The sequence below is a fragment of the Motacilla alba genome, chromosome 3 (genome assembly GCF_015832195.1).
Source record: "Motacilla alba alba isolate MOTALB_02 chromosome 3, Motacilla_alba_V1.0_pri, whole genome shotgun sequence".
Classification (NCBI taxonomy): Eukaryota; Metazoa; Chordata; class Aves; order Passeriformes; family Motacillidae; genus Motacilla; species Motacilla alba.
This window is the reverse complement of record NC_052018.1, coordinates 80,437,300-80,465,132: the sequence shown is the minus strand read 5'-3', so window position 1 is coordinate 80,465,132 and position 27,833 is coordinate 80,437,300. Positions and strand designations below refer to the sequence as shown.

At 39.3% G+C, this 27,833-nt stretch overlaps 2 protein-coding genes and 1 long non-coding RNA gene across 3 annotated transcripts in view; 1 reads left to right on the top strand and 2 right to left on the bottom strand.

Moving 5' to 3' along the window:
• Positions 1-11,672, bottom strand: part of SMYD3 (SET and MYND domain containing 3) — a 386,960-nt gene extending 375,288 nt beyond the window's left edge. Inside the window, exon 1 of the mRNA XM_038132701.1 lies at positions 11,477-11,672. Within this exon, the coding sequence (XP_037988629.1) occupies positions 11,477-11,640 (164 nt within the window). The 5' untranslated portion in view covers positions 11,641-11,672. The remainder of the gene's footprint in view (positions 1-11,476) is intronic.
• A 277-nt stretch (positions 11,673-11,949) lies between these two features.
• On the top strand, positions 11,950-17,606 carry LOC119699356. Its single transcript, XR_005256397.1, has 2 exons — positions 11,950-12,079; positions 13,402-17,606. It is a non-coding gene; the product is annotated as an uncharacterized LOC119699356 (long non-coding RNA).
• TFB2M (transcription factor B2, mitochondrial) lies at positions 17,220-27,824 on the bottom strand. Its single transcript, XM_038132706.1, has 8 exons — positions 27,440-27,824; positions 26,535-26,623; positions 25,422-25,575; positions 24,849-24,997; positions 23,151-23,240; positions 20,873-20,935; positions 19,465-19,616; positions 17,220-18,145 (listed from the first exon to the last, which is right to left on the bottom strand). Exons 1-8 carry the CDS (start codon positions 27,732-27,734, stop codon positions 17,959-17,961), a joined length of 1,179 nt encoding a protein of 392 aa, XP_037988634.1. The 5' UTR covers positions 27,735-27,824; the 3' UTR covers positions 17,220-17,958.
• Between the last annotated feature and the right edge of the window lie 9 nt (positions 27,825-27,833).

Sequence of the window (27,833 nt, the reverse complement as noted above, 5' to 3'; positions counted from 1 at the left end):
CTTTCTACTGCCTAGCTCAAAATCCAGTTCCCTCCACACCAGTTTGCCTACAAGTTCATAGAGATCTTTTCAATAAATAAATTAAAAAAAAAAAAAAAATCTTGTCTATTTAAACCATTTCTAGCCTCTCCGTAAGATGCTTGGCAACTGCCAGAAATTCAAATCTTGCACAGAAATTATGAATCTCTTCTCAGTCCTGTATTTTTCTTATCATTTTTTAAAATATGTTCCCATGACTCACACAAAGGGTCACAGCCATGTAACTTTCCAGGGAAAACTAGGACTTCAGGTCTCACCTTTCCAAACCTCTCTGAGATTTTTACACAAAAATCGGAAACCATTTTTCATAGCTTTTCATGCCATAAATACATTGTTAACTTCAGCTTCCATCTGCTAAATTTTTCTTTGTTTTGGTAATTGATTTATACTAGAATATCATCCATAGCAGACAAGTTCTTTAAAAAACTGTTTGTGTTCTTCCCTTATGATCAGCTTTCCCCAGAAATAGTTAATATCCCTTCTGCTATGAGCAGCTCTCCAGGTTATGTCTCCTGAGCCCATTTCAAGTAAACAATTTTTCACACTGGCATTTTCTTTAGCCTGTTGTAATTCACATTCCACTGGCCACTTTACCATTCCATCTATGGTATCACTTTTTCCCCATACAAAAACTTTCCTTTGCCAAGGACAAGCAAGTTTCACAGCTTTTGAAACTGAAAGGAACAATCATAACATCCAGCAAATTGCATGGGCCATAAAGTTTTGCATGGCAGAGCTTTCAGCTCTGGCACAATTAGGATGTATTTTACCAATTTTAAAATGCCATGTTAATTCCAAGTATACATATAAACCTCTTAGTGTTGGACTGTTTCCTAGTGGTACTATTAAATTTATAGCAGATATGCTCTCTGCTGCCTATAGTCACTTTTAAGATTCTTCAAGTGGGTTAAGGCCAAATATTGTCCTTAAGGTGATATACAAACATATAATTTAAATAATTTTATTTTACACTCTATCAACAACTTCTAAATATATGGGTGAATGCAATAAACCTCAAACCTCTCTCGAGCAGGTAATCTAGGAAAGACCTTAAATTTAATAGACAAAAGGAAGTCTCTAATCCTCCAATTCTGTATCTGAACTACAAGGTTATCCTTCATCTGTCATGCTCCTCATACATGCATTAAAATATACATCAGCTGACAGTATCTTTAGTTTTATACATGAGCAAGACATTTTTAAAAAAGAGGTGAGCACAGCCATTCTTTGATTTTATTGACCCCTCCTCTCCCAAGCTATGTTCAAAGACTGTCCATGGAGGAGAAAGTTGAAAAATTACAACCAGTCCTTACAAGTGGGTTGTGAACACAAGTAATGTGACATGTATTATTGCAAAGGGAATTTCCAAAAATGCAGTGAACAGCAACAGAAAACGGTAAATGCTCCCTGCAATACCAAATAAAACAAATACCATCAAAATATAATCTTGAAAAATCCAGTGACTTCCTAATCAATGAAAAATTAGTTGAATATATAATTTGGCACACACATACCAAATTCCACACATTCATTTATTTTTTATCCTCAATTCCATAAGGGGCATTAACTCAGCACTAATGTCTCCAACCTGTGCCATATTTCATATACATGTAATGGGATTTTCCTGTCAGTACACTTTTCAATAAAAACATGAATCCAGTAAAACAACCCCATGCCAAATTTTCACAGTCTTTAGATGGGTCTAATTATTTTGCATACAATGCTTAGCAAGTCTGCAATCCTTATAGAATTTCATTAAAAAACTGAATTTAAGTAGTTTTGACATATCAGAACACAGAATAAAAGCAGCAATCACATAAAACAGTCAGTGCAATTCAATCAAAATGACTGCCAAAGCAACAAAGGCTATTAATTGGCAGCAAAACCCATGTATAAGAAATACACAGACTGACCACATGTCTAATAAAATACTAGGTATCCACTGGAAGTGGCAAGATTAACTTCTTTCAGCACTGGATTGTTAACTACAAGCCTCCATAACTTTTCTGCTATTTTTATACCTGTCACTCTTTTTACTGCTCATCAGCACAGTTCATCTACTTTCTTAGCCACAGAAAGGGACATTCTATAGTGAGAGATATTTACTTACCTAAGTATTATGTGCTTATTTTGTGGAACAAAACCAAAATTATAACAAACAAGCAAGCAGACGATTCAACATAATACTGTAAAGGATCTTACTGATGATAAAATACATTTCATTGTTGTATCTGTTTTACACCTGATATTATACATATCTTGTGTGGATAACTACATAGCCTCTTTCTCCTGGGGCAAAGGCTTCAGATAAATCAATCATCACATCTTGAGTTTCATACAGTATTTCAAGAAATTGTTTCCATGGCTATTCCATCTGTTGTGCAGGAGTATCAACTACTATGACTGTTTTAATATGACAAATGGATAAAACTCATAAATAGCTGAATAGCCAGTCTCATTTGCTAAACCAACATAGATGCTTATGACCATAAATCTCTGAAGTGGTTTTCTGTCCCACTTCATTTTTTTTTTTAATCTTTCAATCTGTTTTTGCTTTTTCAGAAATCTGGACTAAGACACTTTCAACAGCTGGAGGACTTGGAGTCAATATACGACAGAAATCAAAGCCAGCTACACAAAGTACAAACCCACACCAACATTCACTCAGTTCTTAAAATATGTGTATCCAGAGTTTGATCCAAAAAAATCTTAACTTTTTTCCAATTAAAAAATTAAATTAAACTGTAGTGTACTAGCCTGGCATAAACTTTCTCATCCCATACAATATTGAATAAAGATTTAGAACACAATGACCTGCAAGACAGAATTTATTTCTCACACACAAGGTGCATAGAAATGGAAGAGATAAAATTTATGAGATATACACACAGCAAGTCTTCCTTGGTATGCCACTTATCTCAGAAGGAATAGCAGGCTCTATTTCTGTGATGGAAAACAGCCGTCAGCCCACAAAAAGAAGATGAGGTGTCAGTTTATCTTACCAGGGAGGAGTAGTACTTAACACAAAAAAAAAACCCAAACAAACAAACAAACAAAAAACCCAAAACAAAAAAAGAGACAGCACTTCAGTTTGAACCTTTATGTTAAAGTGAGCTGCCTTCAAGCTCTTCTTGACTGATAAATAAAAAGAAGTTTCTTCCCAAGAAGCTAAAAATACAGTGAACAAGTATTTTATCCTAAGAAACGCAGTTTATTTCATGCTCAATATTTCCTGAGACAAATCCTTCCTCCCTGGGGACCATGCTTCACCAAACATCTCAACTTCTTTCTCTCTTTTCTACCATGCTTCTTCCCACTACCAAGAATGCCATGACCAAAGAAGTTGTCTTCTCAGGTCACCATTGCACACTCCAAGCAGTTGAATGAGACATTTGAATTAGATTGTATAAATGAGCCATATTTGGGTGAATTGCAAGAAGAAGTTTACAGTTTATAAGACCAATTTAATTTCCTCTTTTTACTTGGTTTTTACTTAGTGGTGATCTTTTACTCCTTTTCTGCACTTCTACATCTTCTGTGATTCTGAGATCATAACCACCCCCAATCACAGCCTCATAAGTAGTGTTCAACACACTTGCTGGCTTTTTTCCTTTGAATGCTTAAACCCAATGACACAGGCAGCACACAAACACTGCATGAACAGCCCGGGCAAGCCCACCCTGAGTGAAGCCAAAATTGTGTTTCCTACCTATTGACTGCAGGATGAGGAACTCGGAGGCCAAGAAGATACTTAAAAAAATACTCAGTCTTTAATTTCAACTTAAGCTTGAACAATGAAATTAATAGCAAAGCAAGCCCTGAGCTGAAGGCAGCTAGCAGTTATGATGACAAACAGGAAAGCTAGGTATTGTATGAATAGGGGATTGCAGCTTGAGTTGGCATAGGAATTGCTGCTGTTCAACCAATTGTGTCACTTGACACCAACCCTACAGTCACTAGGACACCGTTGCGAATTATTCAAAACTTTTGCTTGGCCTCCAAATGAAGTCTCCCAGTCAGCCACAGAGGCGCTGTGAGAATTGTGATTGTTGAAATTAAGCACAGATCCCAAAATGAGTAAAATCAGTTTCAAAGATGAAGTCAGAAAAGTTGATAAACCCCCACGGAACCAAGACTACAACTGCAAATGTCTGCAGTATTTCTTCTGCTAAAGTGAAGCCATGATATGCTTCTGAGGAAGCAAAATATGACTGAAAGATGGCTTGGTAAAGAAATGAGGATAGAGTCTCACGGTCCAGTACTAGGCTGGACTACAAGGTAGAAAAAATTGTCCTCAACACTAACAAGCCAGTCAATCCTGCACACCTGAAAGCCCTACTTCTCCTGAAGACATCCATAGGAGCTCAGAAATTCCTCTAACTGTCCTTCTTAGAGTTTCATCTTTAGCTACAGCAGACTAAAGACCAGCTACTACCAGACTGCCCAGCCCTGACCATCAGACCTTGACCCCTGTTCAATGGCCACTTCAGCTCTGTTTCCCCAGCAATAAGCTGATTCAAAGGCACAAAGACTTTTCTATTTTGGTACAGTATGTTTTCTGCCAGTTCATTTCTCTGCACCAGTGTATCATAGGTCATACGAGCAGCAAAGTGCCAAATGAGAAGCAGAAGGGGCAAGCAGGAAGGAGAGCAAGGACTCGGGGGAGCCCTTTCAGCAGCTCCTAGCCAGCACATCAGGTAAGTTGTCAAGCAGATCCATAACCCATTTCCAAACATGAATGGCTGGGGCAGAGAGACATACAGAAAATTCTATCAGTCGCACCCATCTAATTTTGGATGATTCAAAACAGCTGTTGCAACTGGTTCTGAAGATAAGAAGATTCTTCAAGGGAAAACAGCATCATTCCATACACCATACAGGCAAAAGCACAGAGTGGCTTTTGAGTACACTTAGTGGAAGTAACCACTAACAATTCATGAATTCCAATATTTATGTGCAAGATATCAGTAACTGTTCTTAAAGAATTTAAACAATAAATTCCTAATGCAGTACAAAACTTTGAGCAACTTACACGTAATTAAAAACTTTCTTTGGGAAGTATCTGGAACTAATTGTGTTGTTACATTACCTAGAGGTTACCATATTTAATCTCTCGTGTTTTCCCTTCTAGTGCTGATTATAATTTTGAACTTGCACAATTACGGTTCAACCTAAGGAAATGCATACTAAAGACAATCCAATCCACAAATTTATTTTCATCATTTTATCAATAACCACAAGCAAAGAATATTTATGCAGAGCATATTAATATTTTACAACTTTAATATTAGGGACTGCACCATGCAGAACAGAAATACAGTGTGCATTGCAGATACACAGCAAAACCTAAATTGAGTAAAATCTACAAGAATGCTGCAACTTAAATGGTCAGTCACAGCTTGACAGGACAACAGTTTTGATACCATACCTTCCAAATTACAGAGCACTATAAGCATGAAAATTGTATACACAAAATCCCATCACAGTAATAGCTTTAGGGCCCTTTAAAGCATGTCTAAAATTTTCATTTTCCATAAATGACAGGCATGGCAATAAAAACTCTTGACCTGGGAGAATTTATTTTTAACAATGCCTCTCCCTTTCCTGTTTTTCCTATTATTAACAGGAGCAGAGCCAGGTTGGCAGCAGCAGACATGAACAACAGTCTCAAGACCACAAGGCAAGGGAGAAAGGGAAGGAGATTAGCAGTGACCCATATATTACCTAAAGCAAGCTCCCAGTATCCATAACAGTGAGGAGGCACCAGTTGAAGACCAAAACACTATGCAATGAAAAGAACGGTTACAGCTAACAGAACCTGAATTACATTCTCAAAACAAGCCTCCAGGATAAATAAACAGCTGGTCAAAAGCACCTAGCAAGGGATTTGCTAACAGTAACACACCAGACTCCTGGTCCACTAAAACTCCTGACACACTAAAAAGGGTGCTGTGAGGGAAGTAAACCAAACCAACAGGCAGGCCAGGACAACTTCTTATGAATGCTATCCTGAATGCCAGAGCTTCCTTCTTCCCCCTACTTCAACCTCACTCCAAACAGAAGGAATGGGAGATGGAGACTAAGTGTAATTTGTGCTCCGGATCTTCTCTGGACGGGATACTGCAGGAAAGCACAGTCTATGTCTTCACACTCTCTCACAGAAGATTTTCCTGGCAGCATGGGACAGCAGCCTGAAAGCCACTTCTATAGCTCCAGCTGGCATGAGGGCAGAAAAAAAAGCATTTCTATGGTTGCTGCATTTCATAAAGTTGCTTCAACAATATGGGACTAACTTCAGATGGGGAAGGGAGAGTCTCTTGTAAGGAAAATGCTGCCTTTGTTCAGGCTGTCATCCAGCTACAGAGAGAAACATTACTGGTAGTGGTGGTGTTCAATTTCTCAGGTCTTGGGAAACATTCTCACAAATGTATACAGAACATTAAATTATGATACTTTGTATAGCTTCTATCTCACATGTAATTTTTTTCACATGCTCTGCTCTTAGTTGACACTTCAGGTATTTCAAGAGTCAGTGCTGCAATTCCACTCCTAACTGTCAGGATGCTCCATCAAATTATAGCATATTATTCCCAGGATAATCCTATCCTGGAAGCACAAAAACATAATTGCTCCTAATACTCACAATGTGATTAATATCCTAATACTCACAATGTGATTAATATCCTAATACTCACAATCGCAATGTGATTAATAATATTTTTTTATACTCCTCCACTCCATAAGAAGTTACACATCTTGAAAACTACTGGAATTCTGTCTAGAATTTTGACTGGCACTGAAGGGACACCAAACAGATCATTTATCTCACATTTAAAAACCCTTACTGACTTATTGACATGGCAACAAGTCATGCTGACCAACTTTATTCATTTATATGGTAAGACTAAGAATTATGTTCTTACATATCTTTAGGAATTTTAAAAACATTGTTGTTCCATTCTATAAACAACCATGGAAATACAATATTCTACAGGAGGGAAAAAAAACCTCAAAACATCTTTTTATACAAGCAAACTATAAAACATGGATATTGCTTTATATCTAAAGAACTATAATACTTAACTATCTTCATTTGATGACAACTGATAAAAAGTTAAAAGTCAAAGAATGTATCATCAAGTATTCGTTTTCCACACTCTAGAATCCCTGCAGAACAAAACATACATATACAAGGAACACCTAGAGCAACAAAACAGGATGTTTTCAAGAAATTAGCCTAAATTTAAATCTATTTCTGTATTAACCAAAACAGAAGTGTTTTTCAGATATAAATACGGAGGCACTGTAGATTTTACAGCCTTGTGCATTACTGGAAGCCGCACATATGCTAAGCATGCCATAAAAAAAAAAAAGAGCATTCATTAGCTTGCACCTAATCACCCAGCAAAGCTGGAAGCAGCAGAACTCAGGTGCTGTGCTGAAACAGACCCTCTCTTTGGTGCTTCAGGAAGCATTTTAGCTATTGGTGAATGACAGAACCTTCATGGAGAAACTCCCATTGCTGGAAAGCCAAAATAATGAGCTCCTCTACTCTCTTAACCTCCCTGCTGCAGTGTGAATGGGGTACACTTGAACAGTTAACAACTAGTTGTCCTCAGGCAGAACCACACAACTCTAAGCCACACAGTGATAAGAAGGATCACACAATCACAACCATTCCCCTTGTCACTCTCTGAGTCAAATCCTTCTTCTCTCCACTTGAAAAAATCCGTACCATGGTTAAAACTTGACGGTAATTTTGTACCTTCGGGCTGCCGTGACCTTTGACACTCCACACTTTAACAATGGTATGCCAACTTCCATGGTGATGAAATAACTTGACATTGTCTTAGTAGCAGTAATCGTATTAGTAGGAATAATAATAACAAAGCAGCCAATTTAAGAGTGTGCCAATGCTGAAGACACAGGACTGAATGCACAGTTCTGAATGTAAAGGTGTTTCCATTTGGCTATTTTTAAATCAGGTGAAATCAAGCAAGGAACACACAATTGCTGGCCTGTGCTAAGTACACGGTAATCCAACATAATCAACTATTCATGTTTGGTTATATTTCCCATACTGCAATAATGTTTGCAGCCTCATCTAGCTTATCACCATTCCTAGCTTTAATGTTTTTTCTCTTTCTAAAAATGTTTAAAAAATTTGTAGTCATACAAAAATATATTCGTATTTCCCCTTAGCCCACTTCCAGAGTCTGAATATCTGACCTTACCCAAACAAGAAACATTAATGCCTTTTATTTCATAGTCTATACATAATGTTATTATTTACTTATTCTCATATATTCATTTCCCTTGAAGGTATAAATGGTATAGCATTTTGAAATAGGGCGGTGTTACCTCTTTTTCCCTACTTTTTCTGAGACTCAGATTCTATAAAGTTTGTTTGCTTGCTCCTAAGTATCAACTAAGACTTAAATGTTCTTGCAGTGGATTCTTGTAACTACAAGGCATCACAGAAATGTTTTGTGAAAAGCAAACAAACGCCAAAGATATCATTGACTTTCACTTCATTTTGATTCCCCATCTAGAACAGGCTGGGTATATTTGCAATTCAAAATCTGAGACTCAGACCAACATTAAAGAGCTATTAAAGCATGGAAGAAGCCATAAAGGAAACTTTTAATTAGTAAGGAAAAAAAAAAAAACTTTTCCGTTGCTTTCCCCAGGAAATTGTTGGAAAAAGATGCCGGCCATTCAAATTTTGTCACACTACAGATACTCTTGCAAAAAATGTACCATCATGCAATACATCATGTTCTACCATGACACTGCTTCCACAGAAATACACACTGCCAACACTGAATCAAAGCTTGTATTTCAGAGCAAATCTTTATTATGTATCCTACTTCAGGGCAGTATTTTTTATAATTACTATCAGAATACCATTCAAACAGCTACGCTATCGTATTAACCATCTACAGCAGAGCATTTTAGCCCAGCCTTGTAGAAAAAAAAAAACAAACATTACCCTCTTAATTAGAAAATACAGGGTTCTATTTGAAGTAAGAAGAAATCACAAAAGGGGAGACAATGACAAAAATCTGCATCTGCTCTACATATGATGTAGACCTAAAAACAATGACTGAAAATTTATTGCCACTATAAAAACAGTACCAACAGCCCAATAAAATAAGAAAGGGCTGTTAATCCTTCTACCATTAGATGCACTAAGCGTGTGTGCATATATATATATATATATATTTCTATTTCTATATATATATATATATATGTGTATATATACTTGGATACAAATACTTTTAGCACTTTAAATCCACATTCACTTTAACTGACGTAAGACTAAGCAGAACTACTGCACTATCTGAGCTTTCCTTTCTAAAACAGAGCAGCAAACTGTTCCCAACAGCCAACCTTACCCTGCTTTGGTCCATCAGACCCTTGCTGTAGGAACTTGGCCAAGGTCATAGAGTAAGTCAGCACCAACACAAGCCTGTGACCGCAAATTCTGGCCACACCATGCTGCCTCTCAGCAGGCAGTCCACCTGGCTCACCCAGCACTTCTCATACAGCCTAAAACTGCATCAAACAACATTCACTACTACAAGCAGAGAGACAAAAGTATAGAATTACACATCAATGTCAAGCCTCAAACATTAATTGCATATATAAAAGGATTGCTAAAACACTAAATCAACATTAAGAACTGGACTTTTTTTTTTTAATTTGTGTTCCTGTACTGCCACCTAAAGATCAGAGTGAAAAACAGGAACAGTAGTGGAGAAGATGACTTTCACTTGTATTCCTGGAAGAGAATAGTAACGTTTTTCTGATACCTCACTTTGAAAAAAGACCACACCAGATTCAACCAGATGAAAACCAGATTGATGAAACAGCTCTATTTCACATCACAGTTTAGCAGTACTTTACTAATTGCCTAATTTCTATACATTCAAAAAAAAATCTCTGCATTGATGTATATATATCCTTTAGTTAGACAAATGTCAGCTTGGACAGTCTTGATCTATAAACTCTGTCTACCCAGCATATTTCACAAAGGAAGACAGACTGGTGGAAATGTATTTTTGACTTCCTTATTTACTTTTTAAAATTTAACTGCTATCACTATGTAGATTAAAAAACCCAAAACCACAAATTAATAACCTTTTGTGATATAACAAGCTGGTAATACCATTATTTCTCCCAACAAAACATGCCCTAATGTCTACATCCAAACATCTCAGATTCACTTTTATTCCACCTGTTGCTACACTCAGCCAGTCTTCTGAAGTCTGCAGCCTCCCACAACTTCAAGCAGAAAATGCTCCGTCACCACCCTGATGGGCTCTGATGTCACGAGTCAGACTTCACAGACATAATAGCTAAAAATCTTTTGAGCTTGGTGTTGATTTGGTGGTTTGGGCTTGGTTGGAGTTTTTTTCAATATGCTGAAGATGCAAGATGCATCTTACAAGATGCAAGCATCACCTGGAACAGATTGTCAATTTCTTCTTTGATTAAATGAGAACCCTATTCTCATGCCTGTAAAGAACATGAAGCAAATCACCTGGACTGTTTCTACAAAGAGAACTTCAAATATTTTCAAAATAACCCCCTTCCCCCCACCCAAAAAAAAAAACCACCAAAAAAAAAAAAAAAAAGACAACAAAAATCAAACGAAAGCAAAAACCTAAAAAAGAAAAGTTAGCGGTGTCGAATTTTCTCCTGAGTCTCTTTCTTCATGTCTTGGCGTGGGGTTTGGATTATCTAGCAGTATGTTTCAGGTATTAATACACAGATGTTCCTTTAACAGCTCTGCCACAATGCAGCTTGCTGGGAAACTGCTCTAGTTTGAAATCCAGTTTTGTTTGTTTCCTTCTAAACAAACACACAAAGTTACGATGTGTTTGGCAGTTTCCACTCGCAGGGATAAGAGAGAGGAAGGCAGGCATTTATTTACGACATGCCTCAAAGCCACGTGCTCTTCAGCGGGATAAACCTGCCCAGGCGACAGGGAACTCAGGAAGGCAGGTCCCTCCTCAGCTCTGCGAGCCCCAGGGCACAGCTCCCCTCGGCCCCGCCGGACTCAGGAGTCCCCGAGCGAAGGCCGGGCCCTCCCACCACCGCCGGCCCAGCGCGAAACCTGCGCGGAGCGGCAGCACCGAGCCAGCCCGGGAAACCTCCCCAGGAACAGCAGCGCCCGGGAGGAGGCGACATCCTCAAAAAAGCCGCTTTAAAAACAGCCCCCAGTCAAAAACAGCGGCAAGCCCCGCACCTCAGCCCTGGCAGCGCACAGCCACCTCCTCCCCGGAGCACGCAGCCCTTCCCACCCCGCCCGGCCAGGCACAGCCAGCTCCTGGGCGGACGCGCACTCCCGGCCCGCAGGCACGGCTCGGCGCGGCCCCGCCCCGGCGGAAGGGGCGGCGCTAGCCGTAGAGCGGCGCGTTCCCGCCGGTACCTGCGCAGGCAGCGCTCGCACACGCTGCCCAGCTGCTGCTTGGTGAGGACGTAGGCGAAGGGCACGTCGCGGTAGAGCAGCTCTCCGGGCCGCACCGTGCGGCGGGAGCGGAGGCCGCTGCCCTTGCCCGGGCTGTGGAACCGCTCCAGCGCCGCCGGCTCCATCCTGCCGCGCGCGCCGCCACCGGAGAGGAGAGCGCGGCCGCCCCGCCCGCCGACACGTGACAGGGCGCGGCCGCCGCCATCTTAGATCAGGGCAAAGGCAGGGGCGGCCCTGCGGCGGGCGGGAGCCGGGCCCGCCGGGATAGAGCCCGGGATTGCGGCACACGCGTGTCCTGGGCCGGCGCAGCACAGCCCTTTGCCTGGACAGGCGGCTAATAATACATATCACAGAATCTCAGAGCGGATCAGGTTGGAAGGGGCTACAGTGCGTCATCTGGTGGAACATCCCTGCTCGAGCAGGGCCGTCCAAGAGCGCATTGCACAGGACTGCGTCCAGAGGGATCTTGAGAATTTCCAGTTAGGGAGACTCCACAGCTTCTCTGGACTATCTGCTCCAGTGCTCAGTCACCTACACAGTAATGAAGCTTTTCTTCATGTTAAGGTGGAACTTCCTGTGCATCAGTTTCTGCCCCTTGCCTCCTGTCCTATGGGTTTGCACCACTGAGCACAGCCTGGCTCCATCCTCCTGGCACCCTCACCTGAGATATTTGCACCCAAAATATTAAATAGTTTGGTTTGCAAAGGAAGGGATGTGATAATGATTCAGTCAAAAGACATCCCCAAAAAAGACATTATATTTGTGAGCTGGCATCTGGATGTATTTCTGGATCTCATTATGATCTGAATACAAAGAAGTATGACTGGGCCAGTAGCTGCACCTATGCCCTGGTGTTTCTCTCTGAGAATGCACCCCCTACACCAGATAACTTTTTGTCAGAACCATGGTTAGAGAGACCAGATAAGACAACAGAAAAAGTAAATCTTGCAGAACTAAGTAAGAGTATTAATCTGAAATGTTGGTGCTCAAAGTCCGTGAAATAAGTGCTTTCTGTATGGGTCTGCATAACTTTCACTCATTTATGAGATTACACTCACGATTCAGGCTAAATGTGCTCAACTGCAGATAGACTTTGTCTGGTTTTCCTTATCACGCCTATAGAGGGAGGTAGGGTTTGTGTTTTGGAAAGGAGTGTTGATTTGTGCTGTCAAAGAACATTGAGACATAGACCTTACAGTTGTGCCAAGCAGCTGTGTTAAAACCCCTCACTTTTGTCCTCAGTAAAACTGTTATTTCAGCCTGCAATTGTTTTCATCCAAGTTGCAACAAGATAATAAGGAATGGCAACATGCATATCTAAAACACTGCTATTAGGAAGAACCAAGGTACCTATAGGCAGAGGACTCTCACCGAAAAATATATTTTGGCATTTGCTTAATGCTGCAATGATGTAATTCATTACCAAAAGAACTGACAGCTATCTAGCTGTTAGTGAAATCATTATGCATGTTACTATGCTTATCTTTAGCTCTTCTAGCAAATTCTTAAAATGTGCTAAATTACAGTGATACTGTGAGTTTCTCAAGAATTAACCCTATTAGTTATTAAAATATTAGGCAATTAGCTCGGTATTTGGCCTGTATGCTTTACTTCTTCACCTATTAAATGTTCTGCATTTTCCTGTCTATGCTGTTCTAGTTTCTAAGCACGCGTCACCCAAAACCTGTACCAAAAACAAGCCCAGTAATAATAGAAGTTAGCATCTGCCTCTACTAGTGGATAAATTTAAGAAATGAATGGTCAAACAAAAAGCATGAACCTAAAGGCCTACCCATGAACTGCAAACAGTGCACTCGGGGAAGAGCTAATATAAATATATAATACCAGATGTAATTTTCATTATTTTCTCTTTTTTTTCTTGGCAGGTTTTCTCACTTATATGTCCAGTTATACAAAAACACATCTGAGGGAATGCCAGTCTTGTGTCTCACTGACACACAAACAAAATGAAAATCACAACCTTGAAGAGCCCAGCTACTCTAGGAAGATCTGAAGTATGTGTATCTGAAGAAAGGGATTTCCATCAGCTTGGCATAAGCTGTACAGGAAATAGGCCGCAGAAACTTGAAAACAGCTTTTAGTTGACCTTGCATTTCAAATTATATGAAAACATAATTGCAGTAGTAGAGATTTTCTGTATAGATAAGTTTTATAGATAAACACAGCATTGAATATTTTAATGCAGCGTTGGATATTTGGACATGTGTGTGAAGGGCCTGAAGAACTGATTCTGGATATTTACGTCTACAGGTTAGTGACGAATCTGCCTAGGAGGGCCATTCAACAGTCTTTGAGCAAGGGTGATCAATGGAATGCCCAACTTGGATGTTTTTGGAATCATCAGTATGAATTTTCTTGAAAGCATAATGATAGTAGGGCTGTATATACCAGTAAGTGCTTATTTAGCCCAAGAATATATTTGGTTTAATTTAATCCCTGTTATCAGCATGGTATTTTTATATGACCAAGTCATGCACAGACCTAAACAGGTCAGACTTCTCAGCAGCTGTTTGAAGTGCATGACACATTCTGGACGGAAGAAGCTGTCAAGGAGTGTAATGAGGGCAGTTTTGAAGGAAATATCACTTAATTGTGGCTGATGCTGCTGAATTAGTCATACATCCTTATTGCCAGGAGACACCGTCATGGAGCTTTAGCTCTTCTATCTCAGGATGGCATGTTTTACAACCTGAATTTAGAGAAACAGCTGCAGTAATGAAATAATTCACATTCTGCTCCTTACTCATAAATGTGCAATAGCCATCCCAAACAACACAACAACACAGCACAAAATGGTTTTGGTTTGTTTTTTTTTTTCTGGGAGCAAAATATGGCTCAAAACACAACATGTTAAATTTTGGATTGTACAAAATCTGTGTCACTAACAGCATAGAATAGCTATCAAGTTGAAAGCTTGTAAGGACAGACAAATCTTTTATGAACACGTATTTCTTGAAGAGGTCTCTTCACTTTCCTGTTGGTGTGCTGGTGAAAAATTGATTCTAGAATGTTAAATTAAAAATCACTGCAGAAGCATTTTAAGCACAAATTCATAATAAATTTCACATAGATTTTATCTGTTGATTTTTTTACTGGGAAATTTACCAAACCATTCTACTCTACTTGTAATATCCCTGCACCAAAAATGTCAATTTCCTTCAAATGACAGAAGCAAGCTCAGGAAGTTCTGAGCTGTTTGTTTATTTGGGGTCGTATCAATAGGATCAACCACATCAATGCTTAAAGACTTACATTATGAGTAATCAACTGTTTCATTTGGTGTGTCTTAACTACTCCTAATTTCCCTTGGGCTTCCTGTGCTTGCTGCATGTTGTGTTCTCTCTGCTGAGGACAGTCAGTGTGCCTATTTTTAGCAGTGACAAGTTAAACAGCCCCCACAAGGAAAGATGCAATAGCTGTTAAATAAGGATATAATGTGAGTGAATAAACATCTCCCATTGACTTGTCCTTTCCAGAAAAGTTACTTGTTATTTCCTTTTTCTCCACGTTTACAGAAGAAAGGTATGGCTTTGCTAATTAATGTCTTACAAAGCTCAGGTCAGAGTTTTTAATCTGCAGCCCCACAGATTGTGTTCAGTTGGACGAAACAATTAATTCAACATGCTTCTCAGGAAGCCTCAGTTTCTTCCTATCATATTTGCACATCCTAAACTACACCACACAATCTGTTTCTCAAGTTTTATGCTGATATTTCCATCAACATTATCATTAGCCTGCAAGGCTGAGCTCTAATTATTAAAATGTCCAATGCTGAACAGGTTTACAGCCAGTACAGACACATTCCACCTTAACAACCCCTTATCACAGCATCTGCTGGATTAATTACTGTGAGGTCACAAACCCCTCTTCTAGATCAAAAGTGAACTGACTGGAGAGTCCAACTTAACTGACCTAATTCCAAGTGGCGAAATTTCTCATTAACTGGACCCAGTTTGTTTCTGTGTCTATTTGTGTTTGTTTATTATTTAAATATAGGTAAGTAGGAAGAGCTTAGGCAATTGCTAGCACAGTCATAATTTTCTTTCCCAGACAGATGGCACAAGTGATGAGGGCCCCTAGAAAAGACTTGGCATCTCTAAAGTTACAATCAATATATCAGCTATGATATACTGGGGCTTTAATAGGGAATGCCAAACACCATTTTTGGGCAGCTCCTCAAAAAAATGGAAGAGTGAGAGCAACACTTAAAAGTGTTCTACTAGATAGTGCATCACATGTGGTTCATGTTTCAGAGGTTCTTGTCTTAAATCAGTCTTAAAGAAAAAAAAACAGTTATGCAAAGGAAAGGTATACAAATAGTATAGCATTGGTTAAAAATGGTAACAAAAATGTGTGACAAGCCTTTATGTACAATTTAAAATTTGAAAGTGAAGTGAAAGTTCAACATTATCCTACAAAAACTAAAATCCTGCAACAGTAGAAATTACTGAGTGAATAGCATCAATTGATCAAATATATAGACCTACTTAATTTTCACTCCGTGTATTTATTCATATACAATAGTCATTTTCACATTTTCAATCTTTTCCATGAATACTAAAATCATTTTTATAATGGCAGGCATTTCTCTCTCCATTTCACGTTTGTGATCAGGGCTAAACATTGCTTACACTCGGCCTTAATGGTGCATTTCTGTTGAGCACCAAATCTCATTTCAAGTCCTCAGTTATGCAATATTCCTTCCACTTACAGACTCCTGCTGTTAGTCTCTGCATCGGATCATTAAGTGCTGCTTTGCAACACCATCAAAATAAAACTATTTTTTTTCAGTTTGTGTTTGAAATGTTATCAGCACACAGTTGAAGAAATCTATTTAGACAGTGGTGGTCTCACATTTCATGTATAGAATACTTCTTCTGGTATGTTGGAGGTGTAAGAGATCTTGCTGCAACAAGAGCAAGGTGTTTTGATTCAAGGTGGGGTGGGGAATCAGCCCAAGGGACACAGCAGTCTTGTAGACCAGTAGATAAGACAGTCACCATATAATGAGACTGGAAAAGGTGGAATTGCTTCTGTTAATGCAAGGTTGACAATTCACTATTCATTCATTGACAATTAACAATGACTATCTCTGAAATAGTCAGAGATGTAAGCAGAAAGGAAGCCTCAAATCTTACAACCTGCACCAAAACACCAGCAAGGCTTTAAGACAGACTGCAAATTAAGCCTCAGCCTTTCCAGGAGTTTCATTGTACTATTACAAAAGCTCAGCAGCAGCTTCAAGAGGAAGCTGCAGCCTAGCTAGCCGAGCCAACTGAGGCTGCTCAAAGTCGATTTGTCATCTGCAGCCAGATGAATGCTTATCACATCTATACCTCACACTAAGCTTAATAAATACAATTCTGTTTGCATTGTTTGGGGCATTACTGTTATCCACAGCCTGAAAATAGCTCAGCCTTCACCAAAATGGCATTTTATAAACTAGTACTTTGCTAAAGAAGTGTATTTTTTGCCACAGCTCTTTCCAGAGGGTACAATACACAACACAGAAACAGTACAACCTCTCAGCATTGCTGAACAACAGAACAGCTACATGGTAAGACAGAGAAATTGGGAACAGGTTGCCTTACAGAGTACCATGGCTAAAACCAGAATTTTAATAGCATATGGTTTTGAGTAATTTTTTGGTACATGTATTACACATTAAAGATATTGGCAAAAGTTTCAAATAAGATGATTTTATTTCTTTTTAAATCATTTATACAGCACTGAATATTCTGATGACTTTCAGACCTAAAATAATCCCTATACACATGTAGGTGTTTGTGTATTGTATTACAAACTAGTATGTGTTGCCCCTCTTATTTTCAGAAGAAATAAGTGTTACAACTTTTCCTCAGGGATATCACAGTCTTTATTTTAAGCAACTCTCAGTTAATATTTTATCACCCTGTCATTACCTTGTCTTCTATTAACATACCACTATTCATTTATTAGCATTTATTGACTTTAGGCTGCAAATTCAGAAAAGCAGACATGTTGCAGGCTCAGTGGTTGTAAAGATCTTTATATTCTGTGAATCTGTCCAAAAGGGTGTCCAAATCATTAAGCACTAAAATAAAAACCAAACAAATAATAATTTGGTCTGTTAATTTTTTTCAAATGTTGTAAATACATAGCAACAGTGTAACAAAAAGTTGCATTTAAGTAGTACATCCAAAAGTAGCATGAGCTAACAAGCTCCTGCAAAAGTTGCAAAGCTTGTCCATTCCAGATAGGATTGTGAAAGATAACTGTGAATTCATTACTTTCATCCTAAGTAGAAGGGCTCTTGTTACTTGCTAAATTTTTCCTGTTTGGACAGGAAATCATCTAGCTAACAGTATCTCCGATTTTATTTAAATCACTTTTTATCAAAGTAATCTTCCAGAAGCAAAGGTGATCTTCCAAAAGCTTTAGATTTATAAGTTCATGGTCCTTGTACTTGCCAAGACTTCATCATGGAAGAAGGTCTCAGCAAACAAATCGGAGTTTTGCAAAGCCTCGAAAAGACGCTTATAGTCTTCTGGGTACAAGTTACACATTGCAGCATTTTTGGGAATTTCTAGTGCTTTCAGTAATGTGTCACTATTGTCCAAGCTCCAGGAACTGAAACAAACAAACAAAATCATAATGGAGCATTTCTTTCTGTGAAAAATTAAAAAGCAAGAAACATTATCTGAAGGCCCACTTCACTCTTTCACAGCCTCTAGAAGAAAGTAACCTCTTCTTGCAACACAAGTTACTTTCAATCCATACTGCAAACAGGAAGAAACCTCTGCTATTAAAACACATCAATAGCAAATAAAGCCCCCAGCACACACAGGCAATAGCAAACCACACAAACCACCTCATTACAGAATAGGTGCTCTCTCTCCCTCATCCACCCTAAATTCATAAGTCAGTAAGAGGCATTACAGCCTAAAAAGGGTGTTTCAATGCTGGAGAAATTAAAGCCAAAGATGTCTCAGTATAGCATGAACTAGTGACTTACACCTCCCAGGTATTTTCTTCTACACATAAACAGATGCATCCACCCTCCCCCCATCTACATCTTTGCTATGAAAGCTATACTTTTATAAATGTGCACATACATTAACTATTTCCCAGACAGGAAAAAAGTGTATAAATACACAGAAGATACACATTAGAAGCCTTCAACTTCCTGGCTGAAGGATCAAGTGGAGATGAGGTATACCACTGAGCTTTAAGAAAGAAATCCTTTAAGGCTCTTTCCACTTGTCTTTCTAAGAGAGCTACTGGAATTTAGTAGCTTATTTTTTCCCCCTTTCTGGAAATTAACTTTCATAACCTACTATCAGCAAATGAGAAGTATATTCATTATTTTCATCAGCAAGAAGTCAATGCTTTCCAGACTGTGAACACCTTCCATTTCTGGGAAACAAAAATCTACTGATCATAAAGAAATGTGAATAGCTTGCATAATTGGTAAAGTCTAAAGCCTAATTTTTTAATTAGGTAACAGCCATTTGAGGACATCCCCATTCCACCTTCTATAACCTTCAGCTGTTTTCATTAGCATGACTTTGATGTCTTTTGTAAGCTGAATCTCTTTCAGCTTTTAATTTCTGTAACTGCAAAATTCTTAGTGGCTTTATTATTGTATCTGTAAAGTAAGTGAAAACTTCTTACAGATACATGACCTAAGCTCCATTGGAGGTACAGGAATTACTACACATATACATTCTAAATACTTTCCAACTTCCTGACGGGAAAAGTCCCCAGAATACTGTATAGTAGGTTGCATAATGAATCTATTCTACATGTTGATGATTAATTAAAAATCAATTAATGAGATTTTTTATAAGGCAGTATTTAATCTGCAAATAAATACTGCTTTGGGAACGTATTTTAATATTTTCATATATTTCTCTGAAGTATAAAAATTGTAATTCTTTCTTACTTACTTTAATCTATCGGTAAGTTTAGACTTAGGTTTAGCAAAAGACTGTTTCACCATGAAAATAAAGGTAGATGCATTTGAGGGCTTCAAGCCTCCTGTAAATAGATTTTGCTGAGGAGTCAGTCGTACCAAACAGAAATGGTCATTTGGCAGCCGCTGCAAGAAAAGCAGAGTAAGTCACTGAAAAAAATCACTTTTTAAGACAGTATCTATCTTAAGCCAAGGGTTTCATCTTTGCCACCAGTAACATTTCTTATTAAAAGTCTTAACAAGGTGATTTCATTGGAAGATGAGGCTTCACCTCCCTGTGCCTCAAACAGAAAAGGAAATAGAAAACAAAAGAAAAAGACCATTACTTGGGGTTTATTTCTATATTTTTAAACTGGACTTTCTTAGTTGAAATAGACAATACAGGCTTGATGTGAGTTTTCAAGCTATTATGTGGCCTATTGTATTCCTATGTCCTATTGTATTCCTATACTATGCAAGGTATCAGACCTGTCTTTTATATATAAAGACAGAATTATGTGAGTGTAACACTAAGACACTGTTGCAAAAGGAGGATTTTATCAAACTGGAACAAAGTGGAGTCTTCAACTGAAATAATTGTACTTCTGTATTGGCAGCAATGGATATATTACATCTGACATCTGTACTTCTGATGTTGTCCTGGTACATCTTGCATAGCCCACCTGATGGGCCTCTCCACTCCACATGGCTTTGCAGCAACACAACTAAGCATATAAGGCACACCCAGTCACCTACATATTACAGAAGTATTGCAAACTACACTCAGTATAGCAACATAGCTATAGTTTTCTGGGGAGCATGAAACAGAAAAATATTAAGTAAATGTGCTTTTATATTATCAGAATTAAATAGGAATATTCCTTTATTATACAAACAATTATATTAAAATATATAAAATATAAAAATATATAAAAATGTAAAAAATATTAAGTAAATGTGGTTTTATATTATCAGAATTAAATGAGAATATTCCTTTATTTTACAAAGGAACATCATTATTTTATCTATAATAGACATGTGGATATTTCAATCAAAACCAGCAGCATACTGATTGTGTTATTAACTGTGGTAACACTTGTTCTGTTCAAGCAGGTAGATGTGACCGTCAGTAACTTTCTCTGAAAAATACTTTACCTATTCATATTCCTTTATGTTGTTTATTTACTATATTTTTTCCATCCCTAACAATAAAGATACTAGTTTATTTCAGAAAATAGCCAATTCTTCACTCCACTTTTGCTGAATCTCTATGCTGCCCTAAATTTTAATTATAATAGTTCTTAAAAAACACATCTGTAAATGCTGCTATTAAGCTACTTTAACCTTTCATTAAAAGTATTTTAGCTGCATCTTCAGAAGAAAAGCGTACACAACAATCTTACCCCAGCTTTTGGTATCGCCAGTCCCCCATTTTTCAAATTAGTTGCAAATGAAGACCAAGGTTCCTATGGGAGGAAGCAAATGTATTATGGAATTAAAGTGTTTTGTTAGAATAGAATAGACTATTTCAGTTGGAAGATACCTACAGTGATCATCTAGTCCAATTGCCTGAGCAATTCAAGGCTGGCCAAGCTAAAGCATGTTATAAGGGGCATTGTCCAAATGTTCTCTTAAATGCTGAGAGGCTTGGGGCACTGACCACCTCTCTAGGAAGCCTATTACAGTGTTTGACCACCCTCTCCGTAAAGAAGCACTTGCTAATGCCAAGTCTAAACCTCCCCTGGCACAGTTTTGAACCATTTCCACATATCCTATGAGTGGATACCAGGTAGGAGAGCTCAGCACCTCCTTCTCTCGTTCCCCTCCTCAGGACCTGGGGAGAGCAGTGAGGTCATTCCTCAGCCTCCTTTGCTCCAAACAAGACAAGCCCAAAGCCCTCAGTTGCTCCTCATGGGACATTCTTTTTGGTCCTTTCACTGGTTTTGTTGCTGTCCTCTGGATGCACTCAAGGACCTTCACATCCTTAAATTGTGGGGCCCAGAACTGCCCAAGTGTTTAAGTTGAGGCTGCACCAACACTGAATTCAGTGGACAATCAGCTTTTTTGACTGATGATGCTGTTTGAGGCACCCCAGGGTGCAGTTTGCCCTCCTGGCTGTCAGGGCACACCCTGCTGACTCAGACTGAGCTGCTGCCAGCCAGCAGCCCCAGGTGACCAGGGGCCAGCCAGGTGTAGCCCAAATCAGTACAGCCCTCTGAGCTCTGCCCTTCAGCCAGTTCTTCACCCAGTGCACCCTGAACCTGCTCATCCCACAGCTGGACAGCTTTTCAAGTAAGATGCTGTGAAGGGCATCAAAAGCCTCCCTAGAATCCAGAAAAATTGCATCCACCATTTTCCCTTCATCCACTGGGCAGGTGACCTTATCATAGGAGGGTATCAAATGGGTTAAACAAGACTTTCCTTTGTGAACCCACATTAACTGTGCCTGATGAGTGCATTATTCTTCAAATGCCTTTCAATAGTACACAGGAGACTCTGGTACTCCCTAATGGTTGCAGGTACTGAGGTTTGACAAACAAGTCTGTAGTTCACTGGGTCTTCCCTCACATTCTTCTTTGTAGGAGGATGTGGAATAACATTGGCCTGCTTCAGTCAGCAGGGACCTCCCCAGACTCCCAAGACCTTTGGTACTTCATCAAGAGAGGTCCTGCCATAGCTTCACTAGCTCCTCAGAACTGTGGGGTGAATTCCATCAGGCCCCAAGGACCTGAGAACATTCAGCTGATACAGTTTCAGCCTCCTTAAATGGATAGTCACAGTTCCCACACTCATGGTCCTTTTGCTCAGGGGGCCAGGCAGCCCAAGGCTTGTCAGTATTATTAAAGATTGAGGCAAAAGAGACATCAAATGCCTCCACTTCTACTTTATCCCTGTTAGTCAGGTGACCGCCTTCAAAAAGTACTATTCTTCAACTTCTTAATATTTACCCTAATGTATACCTTGTAGTATAAGGTATTTGGAAGACAACAGACAGTGAAACCTTATTTTAGATTAGCAAAACATTTAAACTAGGACGGGAGGTTCCTAGAGAAACAGAGAACAAAGATAAATCTGAAAAGCATTAACTAACTGAAAGTTGATGGCCATGTGCTCACAAGGAACTGGGGGGACAACATAAAAAAAAACTTTTAAAAGTAAACCCCAGCATGTTTCACAAGGTAAGAAGGTACTGACTAGTAGGAGAAGCAGGTTTGCTTGGAACATTAAAGCACCAAGACTCAAACAAATTTCTACTGAACACAGTTTAGGAAGTCAAAAGCATACATGATGGCAAAATTCAGAGGATATAACAAAGAGCAGACTATGACAAATTGGAAAAACAGAATTCTAGTTTCACACAACCATTAGCAAAATGGAAAAGGTTTATCTGGTGTGTAAACATCTTTTTTTATCTACCAGAATCTGAGAATAAACGTTTTTGAATACAATGGCTTGCTGTGAAAACACTGACATCATAGTGAATGACAAGTTGCTTAATTGAAAGTTTTACACAAAACATAACTGTTTTAGCTTTTTACAAAAGTTTTCAACAGTTCTCCAACTGATTTAAACATCAAATTAGCTTCCAATTAGTTTGCAATGGTAAACCACTACAAACCCTTGTCTAAATGCATGTCCATACATAGCATTAGGCCATATCAGCTGGTACAAAACTCTTACCTTATGCAGTAGCTCAATTTCATACCCTAGTTGTGCAAGTACAGTAAGTGCTTGATAAATCTTCGACTTCCCAGGCTTTGCTGTTAATACCTTAAAAAATGGCAAAGAGAAAGCATTTTTGTTGCAAAAACCAAGACTGTGTCTTTATCTAAGCAAAATCAACTTATATATATAAAATAGTAAGAAATTCAGTTAAGTCTAAAATTCCAAGGTGAAGTTACATTAGGCCTCTAACATGTGCTTTGTGCTCTTTTAATTTATCTTGTCAGAAGACAGGGCTAGAAGATGTAATATTTAAAGTATTTCTTCACAGCAGTTATTTGGATAACTGAGCTATGTATGACTCTCCAGCATATACTTTCTGGTTCCTTTTAAGGCAGAAGTTTCACACAGAAGAGAAATAAGGATCAGATTTCATATAAAACCCGTAACTTTGGCAGAGTTATCAGTTTGCACTGATAAGATAAAATTCCCAAGAAGACACACAAAGCAGAGTAAGTAAAACATCAGGTGACCGCGCTGAACATTAAGCAACTTGCACAGTCATCATCCTGATCAATGTTACAAATCAAACAACTCTTAGGGCAAAGAAAAAAAGAAAAGCTTATGACTATTCTCAAGAAAGGCAAGGAAAGAAATAAATTGTAGCAGGGAGATTTAACTTTGTGTAACAGATTTACACAACCTTGTCATATGATAAAAAACCAGAACAACCAACAAAAAGGAGTCAACAATGTTTAGTTAAAGAAGATTCCAATAGCTTATACTACACACCTCTTATGTAACAGAGTTCACATTATAACCAGAAAAGTTAATTAAAAAAAAAAAAAAAAAAAAGAAACAGGGGCTACCTTAAATGAATAGGCTGCCCTGTATTTAGTAAAACATCCAACTATTAACACATACCATACAAGTGGGTATTTCAGTGGTGTCCAAACTGTCATTTCACAGAAGAATATACTTAAGACGTTTAATTTTTTTCAGTGGGGTGTTAGACACAACACTGGTTGTGTAAGGACAAGGACCTGGAAGTCCTTGTCTACTTCAAGTAATTAAAGGTTTATGACTCCGTACAAATCTCCCTGTTTCATGGTGGCGGTGGGAGGGAGAGAAAAAGAAGTCACCCTTGAAGTATAAGTACAGTTCTAGAGCCTTGGGACAGCATAAATTAGGAATATGTAATCCAGAAAAGGCTCTGCACCTTAGTTTACCGAGCATTAATAAAAAGGAGTGTAAATCATTATATATTGCCTCTATTATTTTCAGTACTGCAGACAAAACCACTCAAGAGGACAAGTGCATCTCACTGTATTGGTATTTAGTAACTCGGAATCCTCTTCACTTGCGTTTTTGTGTTTTGAATTCAGTCTTCATTAACTACTACCTGCAACTACTAAACAAACGTTTTGCTAAAGCATGGCACAGAATTTAATCACCTCACAATTTACAATGGAAAGCAGCTAGTCTGCTGCTGCATATACTTCCCAAGGACCAGTCTTCATACTTTTAAGATCTGTGGTTAAATGACAATAGAATGTTTCTTAATCGTGCATAAAGCAAACAAGTAGGAAACTGACAATACTTAAAAATTCTGGTAGAAAAAAAAATTCACTAGCAAAAACATTAAGTATACAATAAAAATGAGTTTGTGTTCTGTGAAGTAACACCTTCATTACCTGTAAAATGCCTTGCACATACCGTATACTCTTTTTCACTTATGAAGAGGTTGAGTTCCACTCTTCCGTATCTGTATATGGAACTGCATTCATACATGGCGAAAAGAAGTCTCCAAAGTCTGTTTCTTTCCAACTGTTGTGGTACGATTCCAAAAACTTTCAAAGGAACATCTGTTTCCCACAATAGCAAAAGTATCTTTAAAATTTTGCAGTATGTATTAGACAATCTCATTAATTCTAATGTCTAAACTACAAAAAACTAAGAGAAGAAAGTCTGTGAGTTCATGTTGTTCAAGAATGAATACAGTTCAAGCCTTAGTCAAAGCTAAGCCCAGTTTGCATTAGACAAAAACTTTAAATTACAAGAAAATACCTAATTATCTGATACTGCCATGGGGTAGGGGGGAGGGGTAGGGGTGCTTCTGAAGCTATCATGATTCTTAAGCAAAGCTGAAATATAGAAAACAGCATCTATTCATCCAGCATGTGTATTAAATAGAACATATACCTCAAGCAAATCCCAAAGTTTTTGCCAAACTGCCTATGCACTCTTCAAACAGATGTGTTTGCAACATGTGGGATCATAAACATATACCTGCCCTCCAAGGAACTGCTGCTACACCCATGGTTTCAAAAAGTTTGTCAGAAGACACAGCAGGTGGTTTCAAAGCTCCCTTCGCCATAGGATCCATTCTGAAGAAGTCACCATAAATCACCTTTAACTGCCCATCCAGGCTGTTCTCTAGGGACTGAATAAAAATAACTTTAGTTGAAGAAATCTGCATACAGTGACCAGTTTTGCAAAACACCCAACCCAAACAAAAAATGCATTCAAGCACCACCTAAAATTGTTACCCAGTCAACAAGAGTCAAACCTCAGAGCTGCTTCTTATAGATGATTAAAGAACAGCTTCTTTCTTTCAGCTGATAAAAATAATTGCCCCCTTCACTGTGAAGGGCATTTTGACATTTTTTGTGCTGTTCAACTTGAGCTTTAAACCACATTCTTAAATTTGTAATGTTTTGCAATGTCTTAAAAAAACCACACAAACTACTAAACTAAGGAAACCGCTCCTTTAAACAATTTGAAACTAGAATTCTTCATATCTGTAGAGAGAATACCTTTTATACACATTTTAAGTCAGGTGAGAGTTATTGGTTCCAAACCAGCACTGTAATGCAAACCTTCTAAAGCAACTTCTGCAGCTCTGTGTCTGACCCCCTTTGAATCCATGCAAAGCCCAGGTGAGCAGCAGAGGACAACACATGTCAATTGTAGGAAAACAGATTAAATAAAACTGTGAGATAATCAGAATAACTAAGAGTATTTTTACAGATTTTTACAGCTTCATACAGAACTCTTGCTTAAGCATAAACACCAACAATTACTCCAATCAGTTTCAAATTTATGCATGACATTTTATTTATGTATAGAAAGACTATGTATGGACTTGAATTCCTACATACACAAAATGCCAAAATAATTAAATAATAAATAATGCCAATATAATTAAATAATATTATTTTATTGGCATTCGTGATGTACAATGCCAAACTACATACTGTTTTTAGGCATTATGTCAGATGTTGCAAGTAACAACCACTACCTAATTCCTTTTTGACCCAACAATTACATAACAATTTAAGCTAATTTCTCATTGTCCCTTTAATTTTGTTTTAGAAACATGAAACTGAATCAAAAGTATACCTGTAAGTCTGTAAGAAAATTTGAGTTACTTTCCAGAGCTACCACTCTAAAACCTGCATCAAGCAGAGATTGAGTCAAAATCCCAGGACCTGAAGTAGGAAAATAAAGAAAAAAAATTTAAAATAAATAATTTTACGATCGTGTTTTTGTTTCTAAGTGATTACTTTTAGTGATTTTCCCAACACAACGCTTAGGACATATCACCTTCAATAGGAGACAGCTTGTGTTTGTTAAACACAGTTCAAAACAAGAGTTAGAGAAATGATTTACAGGTAACCTGCCTGAGATTTCTCACTGCATTACAGTGAGCACAGTGTTACAATTAGATACGGAGCAGCACTGGAGATAATGTTTCCAATATTTCTATTACTTTTTCTTCTGCTAACTGAAATATACTGATAATATACATATTATCTTTAAAACACATTATGCAGAAATGTAAACAAAACCCCCTCAAACCATTAGGTAACTGCAGAGGATCTGCCATCGCCCATAATCGTGGGTGTGCTTTTACTGACAAAGTTCGCCTACAAAATCACAGAACCACAAAACCACCTGACAAAAAATGCCATCTCTGGTCACTCTACAGCAAAGTTTTAACACGAGTGACTCCAGCCTCCAGACTGCACTCCCACTCACCCCCCAAGCTCTGCATAAGTGGGCCCCTCAGGCACACCCCGGGGCCCGCACCCACATGTCCCGGGGCGCGTGTCCGGCACATCCTCCGGCCGGGACATCCCGGAACGCAGCGCAGCTGCCACCCCCGCCCGAGATCCCGGGAGAGGCACGGCCCCGGCCCCAGCCCTCCGCGGGGCCGGGGTGCCATCACGGCCGGTGGCGAGGGCGGCAGCTCGCACTGACCCCCCCAAGGTCACTGGGGCGCGCCGGAGCCTCGGGCAGCTCACCGGGCGCGAACTCGAGCAGGAGGGGCTGGGGGCCGGGGCCGGCTCCGCCCTGCAGGCAGCGCCGCACGGTGCGCGCCAGCTGCGGGCAGGCGATGAAGCGGCGGACCACGAGGCTGCTCCGCTGCTCCTTACGCACCAGCCGCTTCTCCTTCGCCGGCTCCGCTACCCGCAGGGACGGGTACTGCCGCCTCGCCGTCACCCAGCACGGCGACAGCCCGCAGAGCAGCGGCCGCAGCCCCGCTGCCAGGAGGCGGCCGCAGCCCGCGGCGCCCAGCGGGGCCCGGCCCGCCAGCATCGCCGCGCCGCCCGCGCCGCGCTCCCCGCTCCGGGTGCGTGATCGCCGCGGCAACCGGGGCGTCACTTCCTCCTCTGCCCGGCCTCTCCAGCGCGCTTC